Source organism: Myxine glutinosa, chromosome 13 (assembly GCF_964187855.1).
Source record: "Myxine glutinosa chromosome 13, kmMyxGlut1.1, whole genome shotgun sequence".
NCBI lineage: Eukaryota > Metazoa > Chordata > Myxini > Myxiniformes > Myxinidae > Myxine > Myxine glutinosa.
This window is the reverse complement of record NC_136273.1, coordinates 89,805,247-89,818,107: the sequence shown is the minus strand read 5'-3', so window position 1 is coordinate 89,818,107 and position 12,861 is coordinate 89,805,247. Positions and strand designations below refer to the sequence as shown.

Sequence of the window (12,861 nt, the reverse complement as noted above, 5' to 3'; positions counted from 1 at the left end):
GGGCGTACGGGCGGGGTAGAGCGTACGGGTAGCGTTTTTTTTTTTTTTTGGCCACGGAACGGGCACCCACGTACGGGCAATTCCAGTAATCTCTGTCTGTCTGTCTGTACGTCTGTACGTTTGTCTGTGACCGCTGTTTCTCGACAACCACGGGTCCGATATACTTTTAACTTGCCAGGTATATTGCTGGGGACCCGAGGATGTGCCTTTTCAAGGTTTGTAATTAATCGGACAATTACTTACCGAGCTATGTCCAAAAAACGATTCAACCAATCAGAGAGCAGCGAACGATCGCGTGTGCCGAACGTGGCGGGCACACTCTGCCTCGGATGGCACATTTGAGAGCGTATTCATTTATTTCACGTTTGCAAACTATGTTGGCGTTAAACTATGTTTTACAACTAATAAAAACGAATTTGCGATTCATTCGCTTTCCTGCGCGTTTGTGCACGCGATGGCGATTTCTTTACCAAACTCCGGAAGCCGTTCGCTTTGGACCAAACCATTGCATGTAAATAGAGGGGGGGGATTGTCACCACTCGCAAGCCGTTCGCTTTGGACCAAACCATTTCATGTAAATAGAGGGGGGGGATATAATTTTAGATATAGATATAGTACGGGCATGCCCTAGTTTTGGAAATGGCAGTTACAAATGACCCTCATGCAACTTATTGAGACAGCGCTGACATGAAGCAGGAATGACCACCCACATGCCCCCACATTAAGCAACCTTGAGCGAAAGAAGCTCGGACGCACGCGATGTATATGGAATGGAGCGGAGCATATTCTGACGTCGAGAACAACTCCCACCAAGAACCTGACAATACAACGTGCACAACATGTGACTGCACGGGATCGCACGTACAGCAGCGGACCAGATTCAATCTGTTCCAACATGAACACCTCGACCTCATCTGCAGGTTCGGCACCGGCCTTTGGGGAGCGAAGCTCTGCCCCTCTCGCCACGTGCAGCCTACCTAATAATTGCAACTTTTCGTTGTGACTACATCTAAAGAATGAAAAATTCCAACTATAAAGAATACAGCTCAAATGGAAAAGTCCCTGGGGAAAAAGTTATGGGCGGTGTATAAGAACATTACATTACACCCTTCTGACCAGCGAAAACCAAAATTACTCTTTTTGTTACAGCATACAAAATGACATTTTTTTTAAATTAAAGATTTCAAATAAACGTATTTAAAGCGTACGTGCACTTCAATTATTTAAGAGCAGGTTGGACAAACATTGGTCCTTCTCTCATCTAATGTTACCCTGAGTCCCAATAAACATGCACACCTCACAATAAATTATGCTCAATTTATGTCAAGTAGTGGGACATATACAAACCCCCATCGATGGAATGAATGGAAGTTTAAACAGGATTACCTTTACTTCCATATAATATTGATGATTATGATGGTGATAACTTATAAAGTAAGAATGAAGAAACGTATCTCGGCAATTTCCTGTGTATTATTTAGGCGGTGTATGATATACCGTGCCGATCTCGGCAATTTCCCGTCTGCTTGAATTTTCTCGACTATTGCTCAAACCGAGTCTAAAACCATCGATAAAAATGAAATGAGATGGTGAATTAGAGTGGAGATAAAGCCATGAGGGAGTCTCAATGAACAGGCCTTCATTTCATTTAAAATGCATTTTGTTCTATAAACGGTAACTTTCATCAAATTTTCTCCACGTTTTTTGCAACCGAGTCTGAAACCATGTTAGCGACTGTGAAAAATGAAATGAGATATCGAATTAGAGTTGAAATAAAACTGTGAGAGAGAGAGAGAGAGAGAGAGAGTAAGAAACTGTGCCCTAAATAAGAAGCCTCAAAGCTATGCGAGGAAAGAAAATGGTGTTGATTTGTTGTTGTTGTTGTTCCAGAATGGGTGGAGCTACTCCCTCAATGGAGGAGGCCACACCCACAGACAGAGAGACGGAACCATCAACGGGAGAATATTATATGGACACCCACAGACAGACAACATCATCACCAATGGAGAATAGTATATAGATACTTTTACTTTAATGGCCTGTCCCAATATTTATTACTTTCTTGTGGATTCGGCCAAGAACCGTTTTGGTCCAAATTTTTCACAAATCACCTCTGTTTCATAGTTTTAGCTTTGGGGAAATGAATCTGTTTTTCAGGGTATCGGCGATAACTCGCTTACTCTTCACAAAAGACACTGTGATTATCTCGTGTTTAAAGTTCACCAACAAACAGTGCTGGCTGATCGGTCCTTCGGCTTAACCTCCTTCTAATGGATGGTGCACACATCGATGCCTCGCTCTTCCTGTGAAGCACTAGTTGATTATGGTGACAGTTTATAGCTGGGTCAAAGTTCAAAGCCAGGCCTGACAACTCAAATCCAAGTGCGCATACCTCCAAGATTTTCTGGCAGCCCCTCAAATCATGCTCTATCTGTATAAATTGTGTTGAAACTTGTCATTTCCACTAAGATTCTTTTTAAAATGAAAACTTGTTTTGTAACATACATGACGTCCTATGCAGGAACTAAATATACCAACCTACCTGTTGTTGTACTTGTGCCTCGATGGAAACATGTTATTTGACAAGGTAGTTTGCTAGGTATTGCCCTATAAATCAGTAAGGGAGTTGCTATGCTAAGAAAGGGAGTATGCATGTTCATCCAAATTACAGAAAGTTTAGTCACAAATGGAAATTTCCATTTGTCTAATTTCCTAGTCTTATTTTTTTCTTATTACGCTTACTCTTATACGCTTACTCTTATTCCTAGAAAAACCTAGTCTTATTTTCCTCTTTGAATTTCTTTGTACCATATAATGATAAATTAGAATGGTGCTCGGCAGAGCGCATACCTCCGCCAGACTGAACAGTTTACTTTTTGTATCCCATTGATAGGCCCGATCTGGATTTGGACCTGAACCAAAATCAAATCTGCTTGTTGTCGCCTAACTAACTCCACCAAGTTTTGTCATAAAAGATCATGCTGTATATCGTTTTTGGCCCTATCACTCAATGGTGAAGAATCAGGATCTGTGTCACATACCCAACCTGTCCACCAAATTTTATCCGAATCCATCCCTAAATTTTCTGAGATATCCTGCTCACAGACAGACAGACAAGGGGGAAAACATGAGATCCACCCACCTTCGGTCACAGAGGTAATCACCAAACATCATGAGCCATTTAAAGTTTTCTGCTTTTTTATTTTATTTCGGGACATGACGGAGTTCGGTAGACATCTGCTTCTGTGCATGTAGTGTTATTAGAGGTGTTCTGTGATATTTGTACAAACGGTGTTCTTGTACAACACAATGTGCAATGTGCATGTATGGATATTTACACTGCACAGTATGTGAGAGAATCTAGCCCCTAGTATTAAGTCTTTCATTCACGTGATCTTCTGATGACGTGCCTTCATTTTGCCGATTTCGACGTTATTACCTCCGCCACCAAAGGTGGATCAAAATCTAAACTCTCTGCTCACCTTCACTTTATTCCTCTTTACTCCCACCTCTGGAACAAACTCCCACAATCTCTTCAATCCCACTCCTCCCTCCAGGTCTTCAAAACAGCTGTTCACCACCATCTCTTATCTTCCCCTATCCAAAACCTTGATCTTTTCTACCCCCGTTAATTCACCCCAAATCCGCCTATTTCAATCTCCAACTTCTTTCCTGAAATTCCTAGTTGTGTCAATTTGTTTTATACCGTGTACCACTTTCCTCCTCCCACCCCCTCCTCACCCAGCCCTCCCCCTTCCACAGATCTACCGACGTCCCTGTTCTCTACTGTTGTTGTGCTTGTATGCTTTCCTCTCTCTCCCCCTCTTGTCTCCCGCTCCCTTTATTTATTGTATGTTTTATGGGGCTGTGCCTGTTCTCGTGTGGAATGTGTTAGCTCTTACACGAGCCTTGACTCTGTATTCAAAAAAAAAAAAAAAAAATTGGAAAAACACCAAGATAACATAAAACGACTGAAGAGTGGGAAGGTAGGGTGGGGTTATTATTATTACGATTATTATTGTTATGAATATTGTTTCGTGATGTCATTATTGTTGTTAATACATTTGTTATTAGAAGCGGCGTTGGGAAAACGGCACGATAAGCTGTCTATGCGACTTTACACTGCGTTTGTCTAAGGCAGAAAACCTCATCGGGAGGGGTGCAAAAAAGAGAGGGCCTCGGCCGACGTTTCCACAACATTGTCAAGGATGGTTGTGGCTGCCTATTACTACTTTAATGGTTCTTTCTCAAAGTGTGCATGTCCACATGAAAATGGTGTTTAGTATTACTTGGGCAGAGGGAATGGGTGTAGGCATGCTCAACATGTTGCATTTTCTGGCTACGTACACTTGTTTTCCGATTGCAAAATTGTATATCAAAGCCTTCAAAAAGCAATAAAAAGTCACGCTGTGGAAATAGGTAATGGCAGCGAAGATAACATCGATTAAATGAGTCGTGAAGCAAGTACGGTATACATTTCACAGCATGGGAATGTGTTATGAGACCAAGATTCTCTTACAATCAGGAAACCTCCATAAAATGAGCGTCTAGCTCCTCATGAAGCCTCCGTGTTTATTTTCCATTAACTCTTCCTTCGGCCTTAGGGAGTCTTCATCGTCCTCGGAGCGAACAGCAACACCAAAGAACCTGCGCATGAAGCCTCCGTAGCGTTTTTGATCACCCCAGGACCTTCGAGGCCCACCCACCCTGTGCATGAATCCTCCATAGCGTTTTTGGAGGAACCTCTCATCTTCTATCTCATCATCCACTCTGCCCTCATCACCCTCATCCTTGATGACTTCATTTGCACCTCCCCCTTCTCCATTATCAGCATCTCCTTGAAGCCCCATCACTCGGTTACTCAGGTACTCGCCATAATGCTTATCCATCTGTCTTTGGGACTGTTTGAGTGGACTGTCCTCCAGTATGATTTGCTTCCCACGTTCCTCCTCTTCTGCATGATCCATGATTGTGTGGACCTTTTCCATTACTTCTTGGGGAAGGTCCCGGTAATGTTGTAAGAACGCACCATAATCTTTGTTTTGTTGTGTCGAGGGGTAGGCTGAGAAGGCTAGGTGACTCAAATCCCTTGTATTGTCACCTCGTTTGGTTAAGATCTCCCACTGCAGACCCAAAGCACCACCATCTTCTAGAGCTCCAAGCAGATGCATCTGACATCCAGGCCAGTACTTGCCAATTCTTCCTTCGGTGACGCATTCAGACGTGCATCTCTATAGGCACAAAAACACCCAGACAGTTGTTCCATATCCCAAATGGGAAAATGTTTAGATAATTAGGATTACATGACTGGTAATCACGTAGGTAGATTATCATGACCTGTAAACTTGGCTAATAATGCCTTTATAGTGCACAACATAGGGTGTTTCATACAGTCTACTCCCTTGCTAATGGTAATCACTTTAAACACTAATAAGCACAAACAAATCAATATCTGAAGATTCGTATTAAAATTACAATGAAATTGGAAGCAAGCTAATAGGCCTGTAGTTAAGAGGATTCGTTTTTCAGCATTTATGTATATTTCAGTGATTTTGGCTAACTTCTAGGCAGACGGAAACTGGCCCAGAGAGAATGATTAGGTGAACACAGCAGAAAGAGGACAAGCAAGGGGACCAAAGCAGGTCTTTAGGACACGCGCACTGTTCATGTCGCAGAATAGGAGTCGAGGTTTGCTGGAAACCTCTTCACCTCAGGTGAGAAAGACACTGTCCAGGTGCAATTGGGTTCTAGAAGGTAGAATAGGCATGGGAAGGGAGGAAGTGATGGGTTGGTTCCACATTATTTGGAAGCAAATACTGAGTTGAGGTATTTGGCCTTGTCAGGAGCCGAGTCAGCCATGGTTCCATTTGAAGTGAAGGAAGAGTTGGAAGGGAAGAATACTCCAGAGCCTGGCTTGACAAGGTGTCAGCAGGTCTTTGAAGAATGAGTCAGGTTTGAGTGGTTAGTCTTTAGATTCGCAAGATGTTTTCTCGCTCTCCTGAGAGTGGGCACACTCTTTTTGGCCTTTGTGGATTGATCTGAGATTGCCTTTGGTTGGATTTGCCTTCCAGGTAGGCTTTGCTTTTCTTTGCAAGCTTTTCCGCTTTTCCTTGCAAGTTGTTTGAAGGCAATCCCTCTGTCACATCGCTGGGTTTTTATAGCAGCCATTTTGTTTCGGCTTATTCAAACGTGCGTTGCTTTGAAAACACAATCTACTCTCACGGACTAGTTAAAGTATATAATTGAAATCTGGATTCAGATTTGAGGATCACATCCCACACACTAAATAAGAATCAAAATCTGGAGTGAAATCTGAAAAATTTAGGACATTGCCGATTTTTATAACCAAGTGTATATCTTTTACTCGGCTTTAGGCAGGGCTGTCCTTCCTCCTTCTCCATATTGCCAAAACATTCAACTTAACTTTTTCGACTGTTCCAACAATTATGTTGAGTGAAGAAAAGATTGAGGAATGTGCCCAAAAGTGTAGCTTTATTGAGTGCAACGAAAATAATTAACCAGTGGGATCAACGTGAAAGTTTCCGCAATCATGCTTGGGTAGTCCGTGGGGGAAATCACTGGAGTTAGGAGGCAAAATAAATCAAATTAGAGATCGGATTAAAAGAATGTGGCCTTGCTCCCTCCTCCTGCTATAGTCTATTTAATTTATTTTCTTCCTTTAAAAAGTAGAAAGCACTGATCGACAAACAAGGGCCTGTTTCAAGGTAAACATTTGCGGTTGTCGTTTTGATTTACTTTATGCATGTATGTTTATGTATAGATTACTGAAACGGAACAAACAGGCCACTGTGCCTCGGGTGCAATGGTCCACTCACAAGCGCTCATACGGGAGTGCGTGTGTGTGTGCACTGTCATTAAGCATAATATATCATTCTTTTTGCTAACCCCGCTCCTCCTCTCACCTTTCTCTCCTCTCCCCTCTCGATCTCCCCCTACCCCCCCCCCCTTTTGCCCATATTCCCCTTTTTACGACTCCACCCCTTCTCCCTCCTCTTCCTCCCTCCTTTCTTTCTCTCTCTCTCTCTCTCTCACTCTCTCTCTCTCCCTCTCTCTCTCTCTCTTACCTCTCTCTCTCACCTCTCTCTCTCACCTCTCTCTCCCACCTCTCTACCCCACCTCTCTCTCCCACCTCTCTCTCCCACCTCTCTCTCCCACCTCTCTCTCCCACCTCTCTCTCTCCCCCACCTCTCTCTCTCTCCCACCTCTCTCGCTCCCCCACCCCCTCTCTCTCTCTCTCTCTCTCCCACCCCCCTCTCTCTCTCTCTCTCCCACCCCCCCTCTCCCTCTCCCACCCCCCCTCTCTCTCTCCCACCCCCCCTCTCTGTCTCTCTCCCAACCCCCCCCCCCTTCTCTCTCTCTCTCTCTCTCTCTCTCTCCCACCCCCCCCTCTCTCTCTCTCTCTCTCCCACCCCCACCCCCTCTCTCTCTCTCTCTATCTCTATCTCTATCTCTATCTCTCTCTCTCTCTCTCTCTCTCTCTCTCTCTCTCTCTATCTCCCCCACTCCTCTCTGTCTGCCTTCCCTATCTCCCCCAATCCTTCCCCTCCCCACCCCCAACTCCTCTCCCTCCCCACCCCACCTTCCCTCCCCAACCCCTCTCTGTCCCACATCCCACCTTCCCTCCCCAACCCCTCTTTCTCCCACACCCTCCCCCCTCCCCCTCTCCTCCCTTCCCCCTTCTCTCCCGTCCATTCTCCTCTCACTGCCCCTTCTCCTCCCCCTCCACTCTAATTTGCCCCTCCTCCTCTCCTTCCCCCTTTTCCCCTCCATATCTGGCCTATCAGTGGGATACATACTGTAAACTGTTCAGTCTGGCAGAGGTGTGAGCTCGACTGAGTGCGGTTCTAATTTTTATATTGTAATGTGTGAGGTAGGTAGCAGGATAACTTAGAGGTGTGCGCACCCGTATCTGAGCTGTCTAGCCTGGGTTGAAATGTCAACCCATCTATGCACTGTTACCATAGTGATTAGGATGCAGGGCAATGCATCGATGTGTGTGTCTTCCATTGGAATGACATTAAACTGAAGTACCTAATTTGCAGCACTCGTCGTTGGTTGACGTGAAAGATCCCACAGTGTCTTTTGTGAATCGTAGGTTAGTTATCAGCCTCCTGATGAAATCCCTCATTCATGCCTTGATTGACAGCTGTGAAGGTAATGGCAAACCACCCAGCATAACCATGCCCAGGAACTGCTTCGGCAGAACTGACGCCTTTTCAAAGAATCTGGCACCTTCGGTTAAATGGATGTCTGAAGGGGAGTCGACAGTGTTTCCCCTCAAAATGTTTTTTATTCGCAGACAGAAACATGAATAACTTCTACTCCAACATTATGAGGAAATGTACCAACCCCAGGGAAGAATCCATTGCACCAGTTGTGAACTACATAGGACAGGGACTAACATCTGTACAGATTTTCACTTCATGGTTAGGGGAAAAAGTTTTTGACTCCTGCTTCATGATAATGGGGGGAAAATACGTTTTGAGAATTAGAAAATAAGAAGTATGGTTCTGTACATTGAAATGATTGGTAAGGGCTTTGTAAGGAAATACGTTTTGCCAATGTGTCACTAATATTTTATTTTGGCTGACTACACACTGATCTTCCTTTATAAAATATGTAACGAATACTCGAAATGCTGTAACTGTGATCATACGTACCAACACCTGCACGTTGTCTGAAAGACACCGCATGCACACCATGTGGCACCAACTGTCCACTGCGCGACCACGATTTGCTACCACCAGTATCACGACGATCACAAGGGCACGCATGGCTCTGTGTGGACCAAAAGGTGGTTATAACTCCATTACTATGTCCATATCCATGGCAAACTTTTGCTATTTGTGACATCATTCAGTCTTGTTGCATTAAACACCTTTTTACACTGATCTGGTACATGGAACACATGCATGACAATGACATGAGCAGACATCTGGATAATTTTACACAAATTACATGGACATGAGTAGACCATGGACAAACATGTGGTATATGTTAGATTTTAACCTGGGGTCCTTGCATCATGATCTAGGTCTTAGATGGGAACACCAAGAAGGCCATCCCAGCCATGCTTATCTCAGCATAACCATTATTGGAGTGCGCTGAGATAATGCTTCAGTCACATTTGGCTCGGCGGCCGTAGGGTCTAAAAAATCTACGGCCACTGGCAATTATAGGGCGGCCGCAGTATTTCCACGGTCACACAATGTAGCAGTCACATATGTTTTTATTTTTCGGGTAGCCGCACGGGGTATTTAGAAATTGTGGAGACCGAAAACGTGGGGGTGCCGTACGGTCTTTGATTTGATGTCGCACGGTGACCTTAGGGCGTCCCTGCGGCGGCCATATAATTTTCAAGGCAGACGCAAGGTAGCCTCAAGGTGCCCGCAGGCGAACGTGCGGCCAGACGGACGGTAACGAGTGGGTATATATACTTCAACCAAATATTTAGAGTTGTTCGAGCCAGGTTGCCATGGCTACGGCTTGTCGAATTATTACGGCCAACGTAGAAATGAAAAATGTTATAACTCCGCGCTATAATTCCACGGAGACCCATACGGCCTGTAAAAGATAGCCATATGCCCTAGGGCCACCCTGAGGCCACCTCAGAAACTCTGCGGCTGCCGCACGTTTCTGTCAATTTAGGGGGGGTACGGCCGCCGTATCCTAGCCGTAGAGCAAATGTGACTGAGGAGTAAGCTACATGTGTAACTGTTGGGTACTCTGTGCACATCACTTTTATTAGCGTGGGGGATGAGGTTTTGCAATCACTTCTGTCTGTCTGTCTGTCTGCCTCTGTCCGGGCCATAACTTTTAAAAAATCATTTGAGCTATTGTCATTAAATTTTCAACATTTCATTTGAGCTATTGTCATCACATAAAATTGTAAATTTTCATCCAATTCACTCGCAATTTTAAGAATTTGCATATTGGGTGGGGGTACTGAATTCTTTCACCGATCAAAAGCTAGAAGGCGATTGTTTGTTTTAGATCCAAAGGTCAAAATTGCGTAAATTCGCCAATTTTCACCTGATTGACCTGAAACTTAATGAATTTGCACATTGGGTCACATAATTGATTCACCAATCAAAAGCTAGAACCTGATATATATATATATTTTATTATTCTATTTAGATATGAAGGTTAAACGTCAAGGTTGTATAAAATCGTTTATTTTCATTTTGCATTTTTTTTTAAACTGTTTTCGTTATTTTGAGCTTACGGAAGAAGAAGACGTCTGAATACAAACGTACCCGGACTGGCTTTGCATTTTCAGATGCTTTCTACTTTCTTTTGATTGTACATTGCATTCGGTGAACAACCGAAGAAATTATAGAAGCAGCAGAACAAAATAGGAGAAACAGACAATTGAATTACAAGCAATATGAACACACATATCACCATTGTACAATAGTAAATGTCGTTTCAGTATCATTAATAAACTATACGAAATTACAGTCATATAGCAGACAAACATCTGTTATATTACCAAAAGTACTGTAGTTTAAGATTTATATAGTAAGTTGAACTTTCATTATTGTATTAGAAATAATCCACATGGAAAGTCCATGTGCTTTGACATCTCTGTTGGAACAATGAAATTTAACCTACCAGGAGGATCCTCGGAAATCCAGGACACAAAGTGAAGGTGAACGGGTGGATCAAGCGAACGACCGAGTGAGCGTACCATACTCACTTTCCCTGCGGCTCTTTATACACTGCGCAGTAATTGCTTCGGTGCCTTCCCCCTCAACCCCTCCCTCCGGATGTTTCCCGAGGCTGTCCGCTGTCCCATCTCACTCTCCACCATGTCGTGCGGAACGCAATCGAGATGAGGCTTACACTTTTCGAGGAAGACATTCCCACCCTTAATTGTTCCATCCGTGTGCTGCAACTAGTTTGAACAACTCCTCCATGTACAACTGTTTGGATTGTTCCACCAGTTTATTTTCATTCCTGCTTTTATCCACTGCCTCTCCTCGTCTTGCATCTGGACAATAGAAATATTGAATTTTAATATAGTCTATCTACCCCTGCCCCACCACACCCTCCCCACTTCAGGATTTTTTTTTACCCTCGCCTGAGGAGAGGGTATTGCATTTGGGTCCGTTTGTCTGTTTGTTTGTTTGTCTGCACAGAATAAATATGATTTTCTCTGCAACCGTTGGTCCCATTGACAGGAAATTTTCACCATTGGTGCAACTCCACCTGTATAATTTTTATGATAATTATGACGTCATAGGTCACGTGATTCGGCCGCCATCTTGGAGAAATCGAAAAATTTTGCACCTCTATATCTCCAAAAGCACTGAATAGAAAAAATTGAGACATCGCTCATTGTAAAGAACTCTCCATGTGGAATAAAATATGTTAATGATGATGTCATAGGTGCGTGCCTCCATTACGACGTCATAATTCGACAAGTACAAAACTTCATCCTAACAAGATAAAATTTCTTGAGCGCCATGTAGGCAAAAACTGGTGGAGAAAAAATGACGTCATCAGTCAGGTGGTTCGACCGCCATCTTGGAAAAACAAAAACTTTGCACCTCTATATCTCCGAAAGCGCTCAATAGAAAAAATTGAGACATGGCTCATTGTAAATAACTCTCCATGGGGAATAAAAAATGTTAATGATGATGTCATAGGTGCCTCCATTATGACGTCATAATTCGACAAGTACAAAACTTCATCCAATCTAGATGAAATTTCCTGAGCATAATCTAGGAATAAATTAGTTTAGAAAAAAAATAATGATGACGTCATCGGTCACGTGGTTCATCTGCCATATTTGTTTTGACACAAAAGCCTTAAAAACCACTGAAAATACATCCTGACGAGGGTTTGCAATTTCGGATTGCGCTTTCTTGTTGCACTTTGTTAACTACGAGGTTGAATATATAAATATTGTACTATCACGAGGCATTTTATATTTTCGTAATAATTATTGCTATCCATAAATAAAACTCGAATTAACGATTAAATATGGAATCATTATCAAAATAAATATCGGTTTCATGTATATACCGTCACATGAAAAAGTAAGTACACCCCATGTAAAGTTTTGACTTTTTCAACATATTTCAACATACAGCTATTTGATCTTCATTTCAACAATATTGATAGATAAAGGTGATATAATATAACAAATATCATGAAACATTTACATTTCGTAGTCCATTGTATAATTTAAATAAACATAAATGCAAATTTCGCATGTGGAAAAAGTAAGTACACCCCGACATTTATCACTACTTCAAATACCTAAAATTAGAATCAGGTGCACCAGCTCAGGTGCAAATGATTTGAACATCGTTAGAGAGGATCTTGGAGGTATCTGTCTTATTTAAACCTCAGACATTTAGTTTGGTTTGCTCTTTGTTGTTGAAGTGTGCGGCGTCACCATGCCTAGATCAAAAGAGCTCTCTGAGGCCTTCGGAAAGAAGGTTATAGATGCCTACGAGTCTGGGAAGGGATTTAAAAAGATCTCCAAACAATTTGAAATCAATCATTCGACTGTCTGGAAGATCATCGACAAGTGGAGAAGATGCCAAACAACTGCCAACTTGTTCAGGCCAGGCCGCCCCAGCAAGTTCAGCCCGAGAGCAGACCACAAGATGCTGAAAGAAGTCTCTAAGAACCCCAGAATGTCATCACGGGACCTACAGGTCGCTCTTGCCACTGTTGATGTCATAGTGCACGAGTCCACCATTTGAAAGAGGCTGCACAAATTTGATCTACATGGAAGGTGTGCCAGGAGGAAACCTTTGCTGTCCAGAAAGAACATCAGAGCAAGACTAAAGTTTGCCAAAGAACAGCAAGGCAAAGACCAGCACT

At 43.1% G+C, this 12,861-nt stretch overlaps 1 protein-coding gene across 1 annotated transcript; it reads right to left on the bottom strand.

Annotated features, from left to right (window-relative positions):
- Positions 1-3,180: 3,180 nt before the first annotated feature.
- LOC137438488 (uncharacterized) lies at positions 3,181-10,713 on the bottom strand. Its single transcript, XM_068133586.2, has 3 exons — positions 10,636-10,713; positions 8,682-8,799; positions 3,181-5,231 (listed from the first exon to the last, which is right to left on the bottom strand). Exons 2-3 carry the CDS (start codon positions 8,793-8,795, stop codon positions 4,548-4,550), a joined length of 798 nt encoding a protein of 265 aa, XP_067989687.1. The 5' UTR covers positions 8,796-8,799; positions 10,636-10,713; the 3' UTR covers positions 3,181-4,547.
- Positions 10,714-12,861: the final 2,148 nt, after the last annotated feature.

Excerpts from the sequence above, each read along its gene's own strand:
- LOC137438488 (XM_068133586.2), bottom strand. The coding sequence starts at position 8,795 with ATGCGTGCCCTTGTGATCGTCGTGATACTGGTGGTAGCAAATCGTGGT. Across the intron at positions 5,232-8,681 it reads CAGACAACGTGCAGGTGTTG|AGATGCACGTCTGAATGCGT; the intron begins GTACGTATGATC and ends TTGTGCCTATAG.